The 23,982-nt window shown below is 38.1% G+C and overlaps 1 protein-coding gene across 5 annotated transcripts in view; it reads right to left on the bottom strand.

Moving 5' to 3' along the window:
* LOC110114309 (PH, RCC1 and FYVE domains-containing protein 1) overlaps positions 1-23,982 on the bottom strand; it is a 45,153-nt gene that overhangs the window by 6,255 nt on the left and 14,916 nt on the right. For all 5 annotated transcript variants that reach the window (XM_020847152.2, XM_020847150.2, XM_020847151.2 and 2 more), the window contains 4 exons: positions 22,948-23,028; positions 22,584-22,778; positions 20,362-22,497; positions 3,444-3,590 (listed from right to left, as the gene is read on the bottom strand). In XM_020847152.2, the coding sequence (XP_020702811.1) occupies positions 3,444-3,590; positions 20,362-22,497; positions 22,584-22,778; positions 22,948-23,028 (2,559 nt within the window). The remainder of the gene's footprint in view (positions 1-3,443; positions 3,591-20,361; positions 22,498-22,583; positions 22,779-22,947; positions 23,029-23,982) is intronic.

Here is a 23,982-nt window from a genome sequence, read left to right as displayed (position 1 = left end):
AGAAAGAGATTTATACCTCTAGTGTACAACGAACAACGACAACGGAAGTGATAGTTTTAAATAAACATAATAATCGAAATAATAGTAATAATATAGAGATTGGAGGATCGAAGGGTTGTTTCTGTCGAGTAGTGTAGGAATCACGTCACTAAAGGGCTTCGACTCTTATATGCGACAACCAAAGAGCGAGAGAGTCTGAGTCTTCAACGTCTGCGTACGACACAGAGGGAGTCGAGAGGATGGGTCGGGTCGGCAGGGGGACTGCTTACATGCGTTTACAGGCTGGAGATGGGACATCGGGATCAATCGGCTCAGGTCATGCGCATGCATAGAAAGAGATGAGTGGGAGAGGGAGTGCGGCACGGTGAAACTGAGAGAGGAGGGCTCATGCGAGTGCGGCAAAGTGAGATCAAGCATAGGTTGTTCGTGCATATGGGGGAGACGAGAGAGAGAAAAGATGGCTTTAGCCTTCCTTGTGTGCAAGAGAGTTGAATGAATCCTCCAACCACTTTTGCATGCAAATTTGAGGAAATGAGAGGGTGCGTCATTTGGGAGCAAAAAGTTGTGTTGTTTGAGATAGAATCATACGTGAGGTGGGGTCAATGGTCAATAGCCTCTCCATCAACTCAAAATCCTTGAATTGTTAGCTTAGCTTCCTTGACCAACTTTATGGCATATCGTGAGTTGACATCATCTCCCTATGTAGAGCACATCCTATTATCTCCTTCCACACAAAAGTTGATAGTTGTCGTAGTTTTCAATTCGCAATCAAGTCTCACAAGTATCAATACCATACCATCCCCTGCCATGTGATTGAACGATTGATACCTTCCATTATCTTGAAGAAGGAATAAAATCACTAACTTTTTATCACCTCCCCCGACCACCAACTTACGCAAAAGGGGAACTATTTCTCTAGCAATCAAGATCCTATCTTGAGATGTTGGGTCGGGAGATAACTTGAGGGTTTCATTTCATGTTCCAATTGTGGGCTCCGAAAATTCGGCCCCAGCCTCCGCCCGCACTGTGTTTTTATTTGGCGATGGAGTTTTAACGGATTAAGTTCCGGGGTAAATTTTGGAAGGAATATGGGTTTGTAGATAAGACACTACCCAGAGATTTCTCCCTCATTTTGCGAGGACTTTATGATTTGAGTTCTGGTTTCCTATAGGCGCAAGCCCCTATAGTTAATTACCTCTCCCGATAATGAGAGAGAACTTTTGATTAAGGCTAGTCGTCAATCAGATACGTATAAATACGTGTTATCTGGCATATAATAGCAGCATTGGGTTTAGGTATTTGGAAAGTTTGGATATTTGGAATTTGGGTAGAGATATTTGAGAAAGTTTGATATTTAAAATAGAATTTTTCACCATCTTACACTTAAAGCGGATGGTGTGTGAATGGATGATGGACCCGATCAAGATCCCATGATTCCGTCGTCCCGGGCCATCGTGAACCCTGGTCTACTTAGTCAGAGGAGGTAGTCGACCCAACCTGACAGAAGGATCCTTGTCGGCAGCCATGGGTTGCTTCGTCCAAGGGTACCTTGTAGACTTGGGGTGAATGCTTGTCTAAGGGGACAAGTTTGAATCCATTTTAGCAAACATAAAGCTTTGTGCCATATCGATCATATCCTATTGATTCATATCTCAAGGATTTGATGCCACTAAGAAGCGTATTGGCTCTGTCCATAACCGGTATTTCGTGGTACCATTTGGCGGCAAAACTACTCAGTTCAGAGGGCCCCGGGTCATAACCGTTCATCCTGCGGTGCCATTTGGTGGCAAAACCACCGGTCAGAGGACACGTACAACGTCCTTACTGGTAAGAGATTGTTTGAGCATAAACTCCTACGATTAATTACATCACCCAATGATAAGAGAATTTAATTAAAGCTAGTTCTTAGAGACTAAATGCATAACATATAGCAGCCACAAATTTAATTTAAGACTGAGAAACTTATCGCCTTCAACTTGAAGCGGATGATGGGAGAGATGATAAAAAAATCATTCAAGATCCATGATTTCGTTGCTTCAGGTTGTCATGAACTCTGGTCTACTTAGTAGAAGTTACCAACTATACATGAAAAAATGATCCTTATCGAAAATTATAGATTGTTTCGTCCAAGAGAATCTTATAGGCCTATGGTGAAGATTAGCAAACAGAGAGCTTTTTCCCTATAAAGTGAAATATTTTTTAGTCATTGGGGAACTTGTTAGCATTGGTCATGATGACTGTAATTTAATGATGTCATTTTATAGTAAAAATACCCTGTTATAGGCCCCTAGTCATAACCGTTTATCTGTCGCATCAGCAGCAGAGCCACTAACTATGGGGCACATACCACATCATTACTGGTGATACATCGATTGAGAGTGAATTATAGCTATATGCTCAGAAAGGCATCGACTCATTGTGAGTTAAGATTAGTCTTAATTTATCATCGTTGACCAACGAGGCAACAATCACAAATAATGGATGAATTTTTGTTTTAAGTTTGTGGATGTTAGATCTCAATCGAAATATTTTATTTTATTTGTATTTTTCATATTTTCATCTAATTGTGGCCTCGAAATGATCTATACTAGGATTTGGGGTATTCTGAGAGATATGGTCACTTCCAATTGATGTTTACTTTCAACATCAAGGATTTTGAATGATTTTATTTTGTTATTTGAATCTGATTCACTTTGCCCATCTTTGTCAGAGGATCAGGTTCAAAAATTAGCTTTTATGAGTTACCATGCAGGAGGAATAGCTTTAAGAGTTGTACTTTAAAATTAATTTCCCTCGTAAGAGGCATTAAAGGCCTATTACAAACGCAATGTTTGGGTTCATCGCGTGGACATCTGTCATGCCGTTCGAGTCTTGTCATTTCATATTCGTTTTGTACACATTGATTTTGTTATCTCTAAAACCAAACAAAAATAAAATGAAAAACATCAAGGAAAAATATAAAACAATAGCAAATATGGCTTAATTGGGTTGGTTTTAAGTTAAAGGAAACAAAATAAAAAATAATAGCAAGCATGGCTAAACTAAATGGGTTCTTTTTAATTAAATAAAGAATGACGGCATCTTCTATTATAGCCAAACAAAAAAAATCGCCCAAACAAATTTAGTAGTGTTATTATTTAACAATGATTTCAACAAATAGAAAACAAAAAAGTTACTAACGACATAATCCGCAAAGCAAGCATGCAAAAGCACAATTTATTGCCTAATGATATAATTCATACAGGCAATAAAATACTGAAACTCGAAGTATGAAACAAAAAACAGTTCAAGTGATATTTGGCATAATCGCGCAAGTCTAGCTTTACAAATGCATAAGCATTAGTGATATTCCATTCATTGCAAATCATAAATAAATAAATAAATAAAATAGTTCAACATAAAAAAATAAAATGTAGAGCTAGCCTGATTTGAACGAAGAATACCTGAACGGTAAGAGATTTGATCACTTCCTTTGCGGCCTTGCATTTTGAAGTTTCTTCTGCGGCAGTTGCTGTAGCTTCCTTCAATTGCCGTCTGCTTGATTCTAATTCTGCTTCTAGAAGTTGAGATTTTTTCGTTAACTCTTCTAACTGCAAAACAAAATAAAGGTCCAATAAATGAATAAAAAATAGATAGCATTCATGCAGAACACTGCGCTAAAAGATGGAAAAAAGGTCCAAATATGGGAAAATTAGATGACTAATAGCCAAATAAATTCTGATATAGTCTGAGATGCCATAACTAAACAGGCGTAGTATATGTCAAAGATCAATATCATGAGGATGGCATCAGCTCAAGTATTTGCAAGAACGTGATGAATAATAGATACAGCTTACAGCTGCTTTCAAGATCTACGCACCCAACAGGAAATGCTTTAGGAAAACGAAAAATGGTGGGGGTGTGGGCTCCGAAAATTCTTTCCCGGCCTCCGCTCGCTTTTCTTATTCGGCGAGGGAGTTTTAACGAACTAAGTTCCGAGGTAAATTTTGGTTTACCCGTAGGTCAACAGGGGGAAAATGCATATGCATTTGCCAAGGAAGACCTTCTCAGCCACAAAGAGTTTTAACAGTAGTGCGGTGAAACTATTTCTTGTGGCAAGATATTTTCATTAATGGCACATATTTGGCCAATCGAGGCAGCTCTGGAACTGTTGCATAAAACAAAATTTCCCGCCGACTAATTAGGTGCCAGATGTTTAGGCTGTTTAGCTAGTAGGCCTAGTTAGGATGTCACCCTGTAGGAGTATTCACAGCTAACTCATGGAATGGGCTAAACTAACAATTTCTTAGCTAGTAGGTAGCTGGTAGGCCCACCTAGGATGCAGAAGCACACGCAAATGAAGTAAGGACTGACTGGAACGCAATTCCTGAGAAGGAATCAAATTTATTCATATTCATGTGGGGATAAGTAAAGTAACATTTTAGAATTCCCATTAGCTCAATATAAACTGAACTAAAACTTACAATTCCTCTCAAGGATAAAATTGTGGGTTTGTACTTAGGGAGGGGCAGATAAATCAAGTAATTCAGGTTAAGATTAGTTTTCTTAAACCATTTTTTAAGAAATAAAATTGTAGTGTGGTTTACAAACAGAGTTTAAGACGACCTCTGCGCTTGAATGAATTCACGTTGAAGGTTTTTATGAAGAGTTTCAACTTTTGATTAGATCATTGACCCGATAGACGCTTGGATCTTACTTGATTGTTAGCCGCTAGGGTTTTAAATCAATTTGGATTTTTATTGGCATTGTGTGAAACTTGAACTGAATGATTGATAGAATTTAATTTAGGTTGTTCGACCACTATTAGGTTGGATTTTTTCTTTTTTGACTTAATAAATAATATTTTTAAGCTCAAAATGTACACACACTATATAAAGAAATACATAATTGTTCTAGCCTTTTCAAGTTTGGATTACAAGTCCAATTGCTGGTGTCTATATTGGAATGGGCATTTTGGTCTTTAAAACATTAAGAAATCTTGATAAGAGAATTCTTGAAAATCCAACAGAAGAGCCACTTAAGCAATTCACTTATGAACTATTTAGCCTTCTGTGATTTAATAGTTGTTCGATGATATTTGTAGACAAATTGATATGATATATTGCAATCAAGTAGCCTAATTTTGAAAGAGAATTATATCATAAAGATCTCAAGTATAAAGACGACAATTTGTCATCCGACGTCCTCGCTTGAAGCAAGTTCAATCTCAATCTCAAAACCAATTGGCATTGCTGGCTCAAGAAAAATGACACGTCGGCACATATCCCACTTTACAAATATAGGATTCCATCTGCCTTGAGTCAGATTGTAGTTAAATAGATTTTCTCTGAGGGTAGTATCAGGGTTTAATTAGATCTAGGACTTTACTTCCAATGAGCGCAAGCACTCATAGTTAATTACCCTTTTTAACATGTAAGTGAGAACTCTCGATTAAGGATGAATAAATTTTATGTATTTTAGTCTCGATTGTGGGGAAAATTAAAATGGTAATTCCGATCAAGATTCCATGGTTTCGTCGTCCCGAATATAATGTAGGTTTTAGTCTACCAATACTAACAATCATTGACCGTTGTGTCTAGAGAATCTAATTAGCAGTCATGAGTTACCTCCTCTCAAGAATCCCAAATAGACTAAGGTGGTTAGATGTGAGTTTTAGTTTTATTAGGTGTTGGGGATTACATCTATTAGAATGTCAAGTAGTTGATTTGGTTTGGGGATTCATAACTTCTTTTAGAAGTTATACAGAAATTTGATTTAAATAGGGTCTTACGATTTCTCTTAGAAGTAATCCGGGTATTTAAATTTGGGTCGGAACTTACGCACTTTATTGAAAGTAGCCCGTATAGCGGATCTTACGGCTCTTATTACAAGTAACTCACTAGTAGGTCTTACAACCAAGCTCTGCGGCAATGCTACCCATTAGTTTTGAATTTGGTTAATAGGTCTTACAACTCTCATAAAAGTTGCTTGTATGTTTAATTTGGAGTAAGGCTTACGACTCTATTTAGGAGTTGCCCATTAGCAGCTCTTACAATCTAGCTCTACAGTAAGATTGCCCAAGGGTTTAATTATTTGGGTAGGTCTTATAGCTTCCCTTTTAGAAGTTTCTTAAAAGTGGGTTTTACAACCTAATCCTTTATATTAAAATGTCCGTTAAATTTTGATTGAGGGTTTTATATTTCATTTAATTTTTTTTCAAATAATAAATCTCACGACTCTCATTAGAAGTTTGCCTAATTATTGGGTAGGACGAGTCTTACTGCTTCCTATTGGATGTAGTCCATTGGTGAGTTTTACAATTAACTAATTAACCCTATAGGTTAAACTGCCCACAATTTGAATTTGGTTGAAATTTTATGGATATTACATTTATTTAGAGATTCCCTAAAATATGGGTCTTATTACTTCACTTAGAAGTGACCTGATAGTGGGTCTTACAATCTAGTCCTATAGACTAGGATGTCCAACGATTTAATTGTTTGTTTGTTTGAATGGATAACAGTTGTTTGTTAGCTTGATACTAGACTGTAATTTTCAGTTGTATAATAGCATGTTGTTTACTGGTTTGACATTCTCAACATATATAACAAGCATGAGTGAGATTTCGCTATTTTCACTAGCACAGGTCTAGGATAGATTCAATTTCAAAAGCTTGAATGAAATTGCACCTCAATTGAAGATAAGTAAGTGCTTCATGGTAACACAAATTCTTGAGGGAGAAGGTAATAATTAAGCATTCCCTGAAATAAGTAACAAGATCTCAATGCTTAAATTACAACATAAAACTCTTTATCATAAATAAAGAATTTTTGCATTTATAATTAAGCTTTCACAAAAAATAAGTAAAAAGATGGCTTCATTAACTCAAGACACTACTAGTGCCTACACCAGATGCATCATAAGCATCTGTAAGTACTTTATTGAAACTAAGTAACTTGAGCACATTAGCTTTGCCCATCTGTTATTTTAAGAGGTTGGATGTCGTTAAGCATTTGAGGCCAAATGAGAGTTATCTTGAAATCTACACCAGATGCATCACAAGCCAAATGGATGTCATTCAAAATATTTATTAATGGAGCAGTAATGGAATTAAACTTTACAATAAATCTCATGTAAAATATGGTTAGTTCATGAAAACTACAAATTAAAAAATGGATAAACCGAGTATTGCTTTGATTTGAGCAGCGGCAGCTTCTCATCCCCTAACAAAAATAATGAATCAAGGAAAATAACACGCGTTGAAGAAAGGTAAACTTCTGAAGATTAACATATAACTATTCGATTCAAAGAGCCTCCAAAACGAACTTCAAATGATCTTCTTTAAAGGTAACATTACATATAATTATATGATAAAGTAAACTACTAAGGATTTTTTAATGAATGACCATAACACTTAATCATCACCCTCATGAAAATACTAATAGCTTAAGATAACCAGAATAACATCACTAACCATTCAAAAAAACCATTAGAAGTATTAAAAGCAATATTTTACTAATCTTCAGGTAATGTAAATCATCTATACATGGCTATGTTGCACCGATAAGGATACGACAACAACGATACGATACGATATGGATACAGGACATGTAAAATCTTACAAATACATAATACGGGTACGGCGCGGACACAACATTATAATTTATAAATCATACATAAAAATTAAGAAAGCAATCAAAGCATAATATTTGAAAAGACAAAAAATGAAAGCAACATCATTTGCAGCCTTGTAGCTTATAATATCAAATTAAAAGTATTAAAAGTCAAGTACAACAACAAAAACATAAACATAAATTATCTAGCACATGAAGTTTCAACTATTCAATAGAAGGAATGATATGATTAGCTTTTTCTGTGGTTTGTCTTTGAACTTCTATATCATCTTCAAAAAATATCATAGCTTTCAATTCAGGCTCCTTAAGTGAAAGATTAGCAATTTCTAATATTCACATATCATCAAGAGGTAATCACTTTCATAGCACTAGAACTACATCAATAGAAGTTCAGAAGTTAGGGCATGAAATCATGATGATAAAATTTAGAGAACAAAACCTAATTTTGCTCAAGTAAATTAGCAAAAAATATTCATTCATTTGTCATGCTCTAGGCATCAAACACCAAAACAGGATAGAAAAAACCAATCTTAAAATAGACCGCTCAACTTCCATGTGCAATAGGTGATAACTTAATAATCAAATTGATAAAATTTTATATTAAGCTATGAGAATAAAGATGGTTAGAGATATAAAAACTATCAAAGCCATCTGTAGTTTAAAGCACCAGTATAGATCCAAGAATTACTACATAGCTCTGGCATGCAAATTAGCTAATATGGAACATTCCAGTTCAAAATAATATAAATAACATTTCAAAAAAAGATTCATTGCCAATATAAATTGATGATATGTAAAGGGACTTATAGAATAAAAATTAATATAAATTGTGAGTTTCCTGGATGAATTTTCCTCATGAAAAGAAATTAAATAAGACAAGATTAGAAGACAACGAAAACGAACAGAAAAATTCATGTGGCCTCGTCTCACGTAATCGACGATGGAAACGAAGCTTGTGGTCGCTTGGCCTTGTCTCGCGTAAACAAACGCTCGTCTTGCGTCGCCTCGTCTCGCGTGTGTCCTCATCTCGCGTATCGTCTCTCCTCATCTCACATACGACCTCGTCTCACCTGCTCGTCGCCGGCCGGCTCTCCTCTCCTGCTCCTTTGACAAAATGAAGAAGAAACCCTAGATGCACGCTCACAGTCGTAGAAATGAAGAAGCCCTAAAGCCTTGTCTCGCGGGTTAAAAAATGAGAGAACCTCACTCGCAGCCGCGGAAGTAAATACGAAATACGCATCTTTTTTTTTCATTTTTCAACGAGACACACGTATCTGCTACGCGTGTCCTTTTGAAATTAAATATTATTTTAATTAGACACGACTTTGTCATATTCGATACATATCGGTGCCATATCAGACGCATATCTGTGTCTGACCACTATCTAATATAGCATGCATTCATAAATAGATGTATTGGTGCAACATAGATACAGGGTATAAAAATCACACTTATTAGTAATCTTGCTAATATATTCACCATCAACACATTCTCTAATAATCATCTTTCTTAGAGGTCAATAAAACATGTAGTGGGCAGGGGATCAAACTTTCCCATTTAAATATCTTAATTATAACTTTGTCGACCATACATAAAAATATCATAAAATTAATGAATGTTAAAGCACAAAGCATAGCAAGGGCACATGTCGTCATCATTATCATGAAAATTTATTTTTCAATCTAGTTGTCTTTTATAATTGCTCGTGTATGTTAATGCATTTTCATATTCTATAAGTCAAAATGATCCCTAATCTATTTATATCGGGCCATTTTAATCCCAACTATCTAATACGTTTAATTTAGTTTATTGACTTATCAAATATGATCTGCAAAAGAACTCTATTGGATTATTTTAAATCATAATTAAAGAATCAATGGAATATTTTAGATCAAAATTTGTAGAGTTTCTTGACAAAATTAAATACATGAAATAGTCTAGGATTAAAACATCCTCTCGTAAATAATCCAGGAACAATTTTGATCATTTTTTTCTATATGGCATTAACTGTGGCTTTTTGTATTAGTATATTTTCTGTAATATTATTAAATTACAAATAAATTATCTATACTTTTTTTAATATTTTGTGGAATATTTAAAACAACATGTCTTATGTCATAACTACGGCTCCATATAACTTTTACGTTGGTGGTTATTAAGGGGTGTCAATATTTGACACGACTCGAAAATCCGACCAGAAAATTTTGAGTTAGGGTCAATCCGTTTGTCATACGGGTCGGATTCAAGTTCAATAAATCGACCCGTTTCAAAAATTGTGTCGGTTTGAGTTGACCCGGAAACCCGAGAATGACCCGTTTTTTACCCGATTTTGTCACTTGACTCGCTCAAGCAGCACCCGCATCCCGCGTAGGCGCACCGCTCACAGCGACATAGCCTTAGAGGCCAAACTCCTGCTCCCACCCACAAGCCCTAAACGCGCGAGTACAAGTGTCCAACCTGTCCCGTTGCTCCGTATGCTCGCACGGTCTGGTGCTCCAGTCTAGTCACACCACCGCTACCATGTGACTCGCCTAGTCGCCTGCTATTCATGCATTGCATAACGTGCGCATCCAACCTCCCTCCTCAGCTCGTTAAGCGAGAGTCCAACGAATCCAACCCGCGCGACATGCGCCTTTGCTTGTGATTTCTACCCGGTCCTAGGTCAACCATGTCGGGTCGAGTTGACCCATCTCTTTTGTGGATCAGGTCCAGGTATTAAAATTTTACCCGTTTGAAAAAATAGGTCGGGTTTGAGTCCTTTCAAACAAAAGCGGGTCAACGTCGAGTTAGACCCGAACCTGACCTGCAACCCGTTTTGACACCCCTAGGTTTATTCAAGATTGACAAGTATGTCTTTGACTTCTCAACTTGGCAAGTTATGGTTCTATCGAGTTCACTATGTGGTAGATTAGATAGTTATGAACTAGAAACAAGATCCACTATATGTTGTAGGTATCACAATAAAAGCATTTCATTAGATAATTCTTCAGGAGTCAAATCATGAAAACTTTTAAGAACTAACAACTTCAACATGTATAAGCTTTTCAACCTTTCTCATGAAAAAATTCATTGGGGTGCCAAAGCTAAGATAACGCCAAATTATTGTCCTTCACTTAGGAAATCCCTATATAATCTACAAACAATCAAGTGAGCAGTACGTTTTAGATTCAACTTCAAATTTAATAACTAGTTTCTAGGCAGTATAGAGAGAATTTGTTGAAAATAACTTACTATTGATCCATTATACTTAAACACATAAATATTATCTCTTCCATTATGAAGCACATTTTGATCATGGAACAAGGGTCTATCTATAAAAAACGTGTCCATCCACAATAAATGCATCTCACCAAAACAAGTATAAATAACAACTAGCTTGATAGGTAGTACGCTGTGGGCTCCGAAAATTCGGCCCCGGCCTCCCCGCCGCGCACTGATTGATTGTGCTTTTATTTGAGCGAGGGAGTTTTAACGAAGTAAGTTCCGGGGTAAATTTTGGAAGGCAGATGGGTTTGTGGATAAGACACTACCCAGAGATTTCGCCCTCATTTTGCGAAGACTTATGATCTGAGTTCTGGTTTCCTATAGGCGCAAGCCCCTATAGTTAATTACTCCTCCCGATCACGAGAGAGAACTTTCGATTAAGGCTAGTCATCAATAAGATACGTATAAAATACGTGTTATCTGGCATATAGTAACAGCATGGGTATGAAAATTGAAAAGTTTGGATTTGGGAATTGAAGAATTGGGTTTTGGATTTGGAATTTGGGTTGGAAGATTTGATATTTAAATAGAAATTGCACCATCTTGCACTTAAAGTGGATGGTGGGGGAATGGATGATGGGCCCGATCAAGATCTCATGATTCCGTCGTCCCGGGCCATCGTGGTTCCTGGTCTACTTAGTCAGAGGAGGTAGTCGACCCAACCTGACAGAAGGAACCTTGTCGACAGCCATGGGTTTCTTCGTCCAAGGAAACCTTGTAGACCTGGGTTGGATGTTTGTCAAAGAGGACAAATTTGAATCCACCTTAGCTGACAAAGGGTGTGCCCTATCGATCATATCCTATTGATTCATATCTCAAGGATTTGATGCTAATAAGGAGCGTATTGGCGCTGGCCATAACCGGTATATGTGGTGCCATTTGGCGGCAAAACCACTCGGTTCAGAGGACCCCGGGTCGTCATAACTGTTTATCCTGCAGTGTCATTTGGCGGCAAAACTATCGGTTAGAAGACACGTACCACGTCCTTACTGGCAGGAGATTTGTTTGAGAATGGATCCTAGTAATATTTTTGACTAGGCATTTGGCTCTTTGTGAGCTGAAGTAATTTTTGATTTTGTCCACCCCGGCAAACTGTTACGGAGGGTGGATGAATTTTGCTTTAAATATTGGATGGTTGAGTTTCAATTTTAAATATCTTTTTTTAATTTTTGGGATTTTGGTATTTTTATGGAGTTTTGGATTTTGGTAGGCATTTGGATATTTGGGAGACATTTGAAAATGTTTATTGGTTGAGATAAACATTCACACGGCCATCATCAGGGTGTACTTGGGTCATTTCCATTTGATTGAACCTTGTCGACCCTATCAACTTAACGATAGGGGATCGAGTTTCTCGTAGGCTTTATGCCTTTGTTCATGAATTTTCTTTGTTGAAGGCCTTGAAGGCCGAATATGAATTTACAAAATAAATATTCTTGTCAACTTCGTGACCGCATATTTATCTGATATCTCGAACCCTGTCTACTCCTATTTATCTACTTAGGAGGATCGGGTTTTATAGGCTTCATGCCTTTTGTTTAATTAATTCTCTTAATTATATGCCTTGAAGGCCTAATACGAATGTATTAAAACAAATACACCGGTCGCCACAACCGTGTATTTGTTTGAGAGATTCGAACAATGTCGACTCCTATTAATTCAAATAGAAGGATCGAGTTCGAACTAGAATGCACTTATCGACCCGCGTAGCATCCCTAGGCGTCACGTGTGTACTAATAACACGCTCGACAGGGCCCATGCAAATCCGGATTATATTTTCCCCTTCCGTGTACCTATGTGTATACGATTTATAGTGTACGTGTAGGGGTATTTTGAAATAATTGTAGTTGTGCAAATAACTACCATTTGGATACACACAACTTTTCATTTGAGAGCTTATACACGCTTTCTGTCCGCTAGTAGGAATGTTGCGGATCCGGTGGCATGCATCTTGGTGTTGGCTCCCCCTTTCTCATTCATCGGGGAGATCTTTCTTGAGGTTCGTGACCACTAGCTTGAGAAGAATCCCTTTCGGGGTCTTTAGTGTAGTAGAGTTGTTACATCCGGCGTTTGTAGACACCAGAACTGTTTTCTTCCTAAGGATGGGACCAGGAAGAAACTTTGGAACACCATGAAGTTTTGTTCTAATTTGTTCAAACATCTATTCCATTACGCCAAGGGGTGTCCTTCTTCGTACACCGGGGTGCCCTTATACCCGACGTACTTGAAGATCTTGATCACCACTGTCATAAGTGATATCCATACTTGTGCCCATAGTGGCTCGTTGTGCCTACGAGGTACCCACTGTTGTTATCCACAAATAAGTTGTATTCATTTGCAATGACCCGTTGCATCTGCTACGACCTCCTAGAAGTATTAGTAGGAGAGTCATTGTTCTTGCATCTTACCCACCTTTCACCAATCTCAGGTGGGGGATGTTTATACTTGTGCCCACAGTGGTTCGTTGTACCTACGATATACACACTGTTGTTATCCACAAGTAGATTTGCAGGGGACTGCTGTATCAACTACGACCTCCAGGAGATATTTGTAGGAGACCCATTGCATCAGTATCATATCCACCTTTCACCAATCTCGGGTGGGTTTAATGATTGTACTTGTTGCAGGGACAGATCTTTGATTGCTGGCCTCCAATATTGTCATCTCAATCAACAGGCAATTCGTACTAGTTCATTGCGTTGGAAATCCTGTGCCATAGCGTACAGGTAGAAATTCTTGCCCATTTCTCAAGCAAGTTGCACTTAGGATTTTAGTTTGAGTTGGAACTTTTGTATGATTGTTCAGACCAAGTTTGGATTGAACTTGAGTTCAAGTCTGAGTCCAAGCTCAAATCAGACCCTTTATTGCTCGTATGATTTGAGTTCATTTAAGTACAAGTCCACGAGTCCTCTTGTATATGATTCAAGTTTGTTCTTTGTATATGCTTGAGTCCAACTTAAGTTTCATTTAGACTCGAGTTCATCGAGTCTATAACTCCCACTTAATGTTATATAGCACGAGTTCAAGTGCGAGTTCAAGTGCTTTGTTCGGATCCAGATCCAGTCCAAATCAAAATTTTTGTTTGATGTTCTAGTCTTGTTCAAGTCCCCTGCAGTCCTTTGAGTTCAATTGCATGTTCACTTTTTATTCAAGGTCTTCTGGAGTCTTTGCAGGTTCATTTTCATGTTCAAATTGATTTAAATCCAGCTCCAATTTGATTTTATTTATTTTGATTTTGATCTTGATTAATCGTTTAGATTTTTGTTTGTGTTCAAGTCCTCAAGTCATTGTTCATCTGAGTCTGGGTTCTCTGCATTGTTGCTCAAGTGAGGTATTCGAATTGTTCAAGCTTTGTACATTTAAGTGAAAATTTCGGTAGCACCCCGGCATATCCCCCGTTTGGGGGAAAATAGGGGAGCTGGGCCATCCCACTATGCTACTAGAGTGTGTATGGTAGGTGTCCTTAGACACCGCGGCCGTAGTAATTTTCATCCCACCACGCTACAAGAGCGTGTATAGGGCTTACCCACCTCGTCGTATGCCTCGCACCGGGCTCCCTCCTACCGAGCTACAAGAGCGCGTATAGGTGGTTCTCCGGTCCGCCGCAAACGTCAAGAATGAGATTTGGAACATTATACCTTTGCGAAGCAGTCGTTGACGCCGATGTCGAGGTCGAGGACGGTCCCCACCACGCTACAAGAGCGTGTATAGGGCTTACCCACTTCATCGTATGCGTCACACCGGGCTCCCTCCTACCGTGTTACAAGAGCGCGTATAGGTGGTTCCTCGGTCCGCTGCAAACATCGAAAATGAGATTTTAGGTGGTTACCCACCTTGTCGTAGGCGCCGGACCGGGTTTCCTCCCAACGTGCTACGAGAGCGCGTATAGGTGGTTTGTCGGTCCGCCGCGAACATCGAAAATGGGATTTTAGGCGGTTACCCACCTCGTCATAGGCGTCGGACCGGGTTTCCTCCCACCGTGCTACGAGAGCGCGTATAGGTGATTTGTCGGTTCGCCGTGAATGACGAAAATGGGAACCTGAGTTTAAGAAGGTATACCTTGGGGACCGGAAGACTGGCGGTGGAGGGCACAGATGTCGAGGCGGGAGAATGGCTTTTGCAATCTCTTTTTTTATTAATCTTAGTTAATTATAATTAATAATAATTAAATTTAATTAATTATAATTAATTACGATTAATAATAATTAATTATGATTAAATTTAATTAATCATAACTAATTAGGAATCATTTTTAATTAATTATAATTAAAAATAATTAAATTATAATTAACTTAATTACAATTAATATAAATATTTTTTTTTGTTCGACGGATAAACGGGATTTTGGCCGGAGAAGCACGCGAATGGGTGAAAGTTACCTTCACTGAAAGTGAGCTCCGTTCGTTGCTTGGACTCAAAATGACGTGACTCCCGATCCCGCAGGGAGGGAAATCGTGGATGGAGCAAAGTCGAACGACCACAAGGGGGGAAGAAGCTGGCGGGTTCGCTGGATTTGGTCGAGGTAGCGCATAGAAGGGACCAGGTTACCTTCACTAGCGGCGAGCTCCCGTCGTTGTTCCGATCAAAATGTATTAACTTTCGATCCTACAGAAGGTATCATCGAAGGAGCGAGATCGGACACCAACGAAGGAACCGGAGAAGCCTTCCAAAGGGAGGAAGTTACTTCACAACGGCGAGCTCCCGTCCGTTGCTTCCGATCTAAACGTAGTAACTTCCGAGCCGCAGGAAGGGAAGGTCGTTCAAGGAGCAACGTCGGGCAGCGGCAAAGGAGCGAAATCGAAAGTCCACGAAGGAGCAGAAGAATTGTGCGGGAGAAAGAGAGGGAACGGAAGAGGTTGAGAGTGGGAGGTTCGAGTGAGCGAAAAAAATGAGGGAGAGAGGCCGAAGGCCTCCTCTCTTTGGCTCTTTAACGACGCGAGAGTCGTGCGACGTGCGAAAAAGCGACATCGACGTGCAAGTAGCGTGCGACGTGCGACGAAGCAACATCGACGTGCAAGTAGCATGCGACATGCGACGAGTTTCAGCAGAGCAGGTATGCACGATCTCTCTTTTTTTTTTTTTTTTTTTTTTTTTTGCTTTTTTTTTATACAGGAGGTCAACATATGCATCTCTAATAAACTCTCACTAAGGTGAAGAGAGGTTTATTGAATGGCCTAGGATGTGCCTTAGGAGTAAGCTGTATCCTAGATGGAATATTTTGAAACCACATTCATAGTGTTTCTGATGTGAAACCAGGAATCCTTTTCTTAAAGATTAATAAAGTTTGTTGGAGCAATGATAAAATAACTTTAAAGCTTCTCAAAATTGAAAACTCAAGAAAGATCTTAGAAGTAAACGATCCTTAGGCAATCCATCACAACTAAATTTGCAAGTTCTTTAAAATAACAATTTAAACAAAAGTAATGAAATGATTAGTCAACTAGAATCCGACGGTTAACAAAGCGATCATCTCACCTTGAGGCTCAAAGTCACTCTTATACGTCTAGGAAGACGAACCATACAAGAAACGAAATCACTCCGAGGTAGACGGTGCCGACGATCCGTAGTGATGGCGAGGGAGGCGGCGGCGGTGGAGGTGGGGAAGCGGGTAGATGTCCGGTGATGGTCCAATCGTAGTCTTGGAATTGATCGTCTATGACGTCCGCGAGAGTGGGAAGGATGCGGTTCAAATAATCTTCAATCGTGTCGTCGAAGCCAAATCAGATGTCGAAGAACGGTGAACTGGTGATGTGGATGTCTCCGTAGACGTCGAATACCAATCCGCTATCAATATCGGGATCCACCATGCATGGTGGGATTGAATAGGGAAGAAGAAATAGAGAGGTGGGAGAGCTTGCCGTGAGCAAGGGAGAGGGAGAGATGGTGGAACCGTGGCCTTGGAGGAGGGAGGAGGGATGTCATCGATTTGGGAGTGGGGAGGAGGCTATGGGTTGGGATTTGGAGGGAGATTTTGTTTTAAGAAAATCTGAATTTGAATTTCATATTTTCTTTGATAGAGGGAGAGATTAATTGCAATTAGAATCTCCCTAAATTAGGCTAGAGAGAGGGGTAGTTGCTAGGGGGAATTAATTGGCTACTTAATGGAGGCTTAGGTGGCAAGTGGAGAGAGAAAAGGATAAGAGGGGGGCCGGCCACACATAGAGAGAGGAGAGAGTAATTGTAATTAGTGAGTGGGATCCACGTCACTAATCAAGGTTTTAATAAAATCTGAATTTAAATTTCAAATTTTATGAGAAAGGGAAGTTTCCAAATAAAAAAAGGCTATTAACTAGGATTAATTTGAATTTCAAATTCAAATTGAAACCCAATTTAATATGATAGCCTTAAATCATGGAGATATTTTAGAAAAGTCTTCAATGGCTCTTGGAACAAGTTTGAATTTCAAATTTCAAATTCATCAAGGGGAGAGGCCGGCGGCTTCAAGGGGGGGGACATGGGGGGACGGGGTGGGGTTGGACCGCCGGCGGGTGGGGGCTGCCTGGGGCCGGCGGCTTGGCCAATCCAGGGAGGGGCGGCGGCACGGATCAAAGGGGAAAGAAGAGAGAAAATTAATAGGGATTCGAATGGCCACAGATTCACTCACCTTGATTGTTCCCAATCTCAAATCCTCACAAAGAAAACTTTGAAATAAACATAGAACTCACAAAGAGATCTATTTCTTCCGAAAACTCACTAAGAGATAAAAGGGGAATGAACTCACAAAGAGAACATAAGAGCAAATTTTCATTTCATCAAAAACTCAACTCCAAATACAATGAATAAGCCTTTATATAGGCTATCCGAAAATAAAAACCATAAAGACGACATTGCACTTGGGCTACAATATGCAATAACTTCCTCATAGGGGTACAAGTGGAAAACATAAAATATAAATGACATGAATAAAAATAAAACATCAGAAATAGAGACTATGAATCGTAGCCGTCGCTCGACAACCCCTCCGATGGTAGGTGTGTTGAAATTTCCTATGGATGTCCTCATAAGTTTCATCATTGATCTCCAAGTTACATCTATCATTCATTTAAGTGGCACTGATAAAGTAGATGGTTACATTTTCCACTTCAACTCAAAGATGGCAGCGGAATAGACCAATCTTAGAGGAAAATTAAGACAAACATGGGGCATGGGACTTCAAACATTAAACATAGCTCCATTGAGTTCAATGCATATAAAACTTGCATAGGGATATTTGGTTTGAAGCAACAAGAGTGTGCACTCCATTTACCTACATTTTAAACCATTTTAGTTTGATTTAAAACAAATGAAATGTGAAGTAAATTAAATTTTGAGGGATTTGAAATACTTTACCCCCTTTATTTTCCTTACATTTGAAATTCACCCAAATCGATTGATTTTCAAACATGATTATTGAAGCAATTGCCCGCTCACCCCGTCACCTCTTACCCATGTTCATTTGTATCTACGTTTCCCCCTTGATCGATCTTCCGTGCTGCTTATCTCCTCATTTTTTTTTTGGAGGAAAAGATCTATTAATGGACAATGTTGATCATATGCCAATGGTTCCGCAACTGATATGGAGGATAGAGAGGTAATCTGGATAAGGGGGGGAGAGAGAGAGGGGGGAGTGATAAAAGGGATGAATAGGATATGCCACCACCACATGAGAATTTGGTGCAGGCATCTAACCTGGGATTGACAATACAACATTCTCTGATCTCGAAGGGATTGAAGGATGCTCAAGGGAAGCGATCTACTACAGGTACGTAATATTGTATGCTCCAAATAAGTTTCCTTGACTGATTCTTGAATATTTTTTCATTATAAAATGACATATAAATTTATTTACTATTCACATTGATGAATTATACATCTAGGAAAGGCAAAATTTAGGCGACTTAGTTGTCATATTGAAATAAATGAATAATGTATCTTTAATATTTTCTACTTGTCTTAAGTTTTTCTAGCACTCACTTTTATTCTGTGAGGCGTGAACTAAGTTTTTTCTAATAGATTTAGATTATTAATTAGAAAATCAAGTAAAAAAGATCGAACAATTCATATATATATATATATATATATATATATAGTGTTTGTTAGGATACATGTAAAATACTCTCTCTTGCTCTCTTATTTTTAATTATTGGTCTAAAGCTATAAAAAAATAAATGAATTGTGCAATCTTTCTTATTTGATTTTTAATGTATTTGATTTGCATCCAACCAAACAACTATGTGTTATAACTCAAGTATACCAATTATTTTGCATTTATAAAATGCATGTATTTTGAAACCTTCCAACCAAACATCATCATGGCCATTTTAGAACTCTTTACTGGTGCTTGTTCACACTAAATCAATATGACACACTTAGTGAAACCAAGATCCTTGCAAATGTTTCATTCATGGGCCAAGAATGATTTTTATAAGAAAAGGCTACATGAATAAACCCCTACCGAGGACCCCATTGATGAGATGCCACCTTCATCAAAAACCTTTACGTACATGTTTGTGTGGGTGATCCAAATGCATGAGGCCCATGTTCATGTAGGATCCAAGGAGGGTAAATGCATAAATCTATAATTCTTTATTAAAATGAGGTTGTTTTTTAATTTGAATATATAACCTTCAGTTTAGAAAGGAGGAAATATAATCCATTGCCCCAACTCCCAAGCCCTCTTAGACATGCAAAACATAAATCAAGAGAATTTTTTAAAGATCGGTTCACAATCCCAAAAGATTATAGCCGATATATCATATGATATTTATAAAAAAAAAATAGAAAATGATCAAAATGGACCTTGGCTCTTTATGAAGGACAAAAATGGACCCCAACTATATTAAATGATTATTTTGGCTCAAGTCTTTAAAAAGGAATTAAAATAATCTCATGGTGAGACTATTTTGATTCCTCTTTAAGGATTTGAGAAACCAGAATGGCCCATTAATATAATTGGGGACCATTTCGGCCTTTCAAGGGACCATCTTGGCCCTTTTCTCTTGTAGAAAATAATGAAATTTTAATATGATCAATTTTCCATGTTGGGATAAGCTAAATGAAGATAATGTTTTTGTAACTTCATATCTTTAGTGGAGCTAATTACTAGAAAGGTAAGTTCATAACAATGAGGTACAATATTTAACTCCACAATAAGACTTCAATGCAAATATAAAAGGCTTGACATGTATATTGATAATAAATCAATCAGTTCCGACATGATAAACTAAAGGATCGTGACAAAAGATGCCTAACATAGCTTCCGGTAACTTGGCCATAAAGCATCTTCCTAGCCAATATAAGTCTGCAGCTGAAGTTTGGATTATGAAAAGGAGAGTCACTAAACTTCAATTTTGCTAAAAAAAAAAAAAATGTTGTCCGAAAAAACTACAAGAGTTACTCTAACCTTGATTGCAATGACAAGAGAATTGCAATTAAAAATTTTTCATTTAAAAAAAAGTGTAAATTTGTAACACCAAGGCTTGCATAGCAATGATGAAGCAGTTACCTTTAGCTTCAAAGTAACAACTTCTTGGCTTAGACTGTCATTTGTCAGCTTGGGATTATTAGCCATCACCTCAGGGGAACCGGAAGCAAAATCAGTCAAAGTTGGAGTGACAGTCAAATAAGATGAGTACGTCCAATTGGAAGATGTAGAGATTGAGGTAGTTGCTGCTCTTGAATTTGGAAGAGATGCAGATAGAACCTTCTTAGGAGACATGCATAGAAGATTCGAGAAGCTTACTGAATGAGCACTTCCCCATTCATAGTTTTCATGAAGAGTTGGAGGAACCCTTCCATTATTTGATCTAGATTTAAAGTCATGCTTAGAATTTCCGCCTCCACCCTTGAATGACTGAACGGAAGAAAGACTGGAAAAATATCCCTGTCCCTGAGTCTTAGAATCGACAGCATCCTTCTCAACCAGTTCATTAGACATTTCATATACCATTCCATTTTGATGTGTGGTAACTCTTGTACCTAAGCCATTTCCTATAGCGCTCCTCAGCTTGTCATAGCAGTCATTACAGACACGATATGGCTTGTTACAGTTAGGTGCCATAGATGCCCTTACAGACTTTTTGCTACTGCATGCTTTGCAGAATACATAGCCGCAGTTGTAACAATTGTGTCGCTTTCTTCTGAAGCAAAATGAAAGATGACAGCCAGAGCATACAGCCTGATAAGCGCCACATTCTGTTTTATGCAAGCAGATGACAGCGGTAAAATTTGAACCACACTGAACACTCTTAACGTGCTTGTCCTTCAAAGCTTCAACTAGCGTTGGTAAAACACGATCATCATTATCTCCATGGCCTAAACGGCCATTTGCACCCTTACCCCAAGTGTAGACTTCAGTTTTCGACGTTAAAGCTGCAACATGATAGGAACCACAAGCTATCTCTTCAACAAAACTGGTGCAGATCTTTCCAGCAACACAAGCAGGGCTATTTCCATCGGCCTCAACATTTCCCAACTGTCCAAAAAGTGTACTTCCCATTGTGAAAATCATTCCCGTAGAAGTAAGAGCAACAGTTATGTCATTCCCACAAACAACCTGACGAAAGTTTGGCTCAGAAAGAGAAGTTACACAAGCCGGGATAAGTCTGTGTTCATTATCACCATGTCCAAGTCTACCTTTATCTGCATCTCCCCAAGTAAAAATTTTGCAGGATAAGGAGCTACCAGAATCTGAATTATCATCCAAAATTTCAACAACAGCGGCAGTGTGCCAGACACCACAAGCTGCCTGCACAGTACGCATTCCCTTTAAAACCTCAACTTCTCTCGGAGCATTGGTGCCTCTGCGGTCTCCATGTCCCAAAGCACCAAATGTTCCATCACCAAACGTAAATAATTGACCCATAGAAGTTACTACAGCTGTATGCCATGGACCACAAGATACCGACGATACATGTAGATCTTCAAGGGGACCGCCAATTTTTTTTGGAATCCAATGACTGGCTACACTTCCATGCCCAAGAAGACAGCAACTATAACTGATGTCCCCCCATGTGTACAGATCACCAGAGAAAGTGACAGCACAGGAGTGAAATTTACCACATGCCACGAGTTCAATATTTACGCCATTGAGAGAATCAATAAGCTTTGGGTAGGAAGCATCAGCATCAACTCCATGACCAAGTCTACCTCCAGATTCTTCTCCCCAACTAAAGAGCTCCCCATGTTTAGTTACTATGGCTGCATGATGGCTGCCGCAGCTAATACTGTGAACATCAAGAACTACAGCTGATTCCAGCGCTTTTGGCAAAGAAGCATCAAATTTAGCTTCTGAAAGAGTTCCGATCCTGTGTGTGCCACCACCAAGTACCCCGCCACCTATACCTTCTCCCCAAATGTAAACATCACCCAATGCATCAAAATCAACATGCCCGGAGCCATGACTGGATGAACTTACACCACTAGATAAACTTACTCTGAGAGCATCAACAGAGGAGCTCTGTGAATTTAAAATATCCCCAGCTCCAGATGAGAATGAACCAACAGAATTTATAGCTGAATTTGAATTTAGGGAACACTTTGTTGATGAAGAATTTAATATAACATCAGAGAACACCTTTCCAAGACCAATAATAGAATGATCTTCAAATGACATGTGGTTCATTTTAGCACCTCTAGAACCCTAAAGTAAACATTAGAAAGATAGGCTAAGAAGACACTTAATGAAAAGAGGTTTGTAGTACTTTGTTCCGGAAATACAATTACTACCTTGTTCAAGGAATCACTGGCAACTAGTGGATGAATCAAGGGAGAATCTCTTCTACTATCTGTACTTTGACTATTAGTGTCAGTTGAAGATCTTTCATTTTTTGATTCAAATCTCCAATTTTGACGATTTCCTTGAGAAATTAATGCCTTCAGGCCAACAAACCAAACTTCAGCTTCATCCTTGTCCTTGCATATCTGTTTAATGACCTTATATATGGTTGGTTTTATTTCTATGATTATAATATGCTCAACAAACAAAATCGTTGCATGCTGCCACATTTGATGCTAAATACTGCTTTGATACTCCAAAGGGGGAAAAGAAAAAAAAAACGAAGGGGAAAAGATAATATGGAAGAATACCAACCAGATCTAAAGATCTATCCCCATATATTAAAGAAAATGACTGATATTCCTTATTTGGCCGGGGAAATCTTTTAAAAATTGCCTGAAATAAGAAAGATAACATAGAATATATTAAATAGCTTCAAAAAGACGGGAAAAAAAGTAAGACTCATAAATTCAAGAAAGAAAACACTTATCTGAACCTTATGCAGCCTACAGCTTATAACACAAAAAAGAAGCACAAAAGTACGAGTACGCTAATCATTAATAGGAGGGGAAATACTTCGGAGTTTTTAATTTAAAAACGTTACAAATATGCTAAAATTGATCATGAAGAATCTACTTAAGAATAAATTTCACACAACTAAACTATCTGTGCAAAATATAATCAGCTGATTGGTATTATCAACAAGCATACGTCAAACAATTGGTGGCTAAAAGAAAAGCATAACATGCTAAGCATAGAGAACTTGTGTGTGTGTGTGCGTGCTATAACATTTTCTATTGAATAAACGCATTTAATTCAGCTATCATGGGTGGAGTAAAAAAATTAAATCAAGTACTTGGCACCCATGCAATTTGGATTTTTCGCCAAATTATACAATTCAAAAACACATCATAAACTTGAAAAACAACACTTTCCTTGGGCAGAGACAGACGAAAACATTTCCATAAATCTTTGTAGTCCATGATTGAAGATTTCTTGTTGCAAAAAATGCATCAGACTAAAATTTCTTCATCCAAGGAAGGTAAGATTAAAGCAATTGCATACGTCTGCATTATACTACATGCTAAAACATACAAAAGAAACTATTTAGGTGTATTGGAAAGTAGGGTGGTTAACAATCCAATCTGAGCCAATTCAACCCTAGTTCGATTTGTAAGGAGTCATTCAATCCAATTATAGAATTGAAAATCTATGATCTTAGATACCCGAGTGATTCCAAGTTGACTTTTCATAAGGAATGTTGGATATTAAATACAACACCACACTATGGTTTCACCCATATATGAGGATTTTGTAATCTTTTTTTTTATTTCATTTTCTCATAAATAT

This window comes from Dendrobium catenatum, unplaced genomic scaffold (genome assembly GCF_001605985.2).
Source record: "Dendrobium catenatum unplaced genomic scaffold, ASM160598v2 fragScaff_scaffold_1016, whole genome shotgun sequence".
NCBI lineage: Eukaryota > Viridiplantae > Streptophyta > Magnoliopsida > Asparagales > Orchidaceae > Dendrobium > Dendrobium catenatum.
Note: the sequence above shows the minus strand (reverse complement) of the source record. Positions and strands in the feature narration are given on the sequence as shown.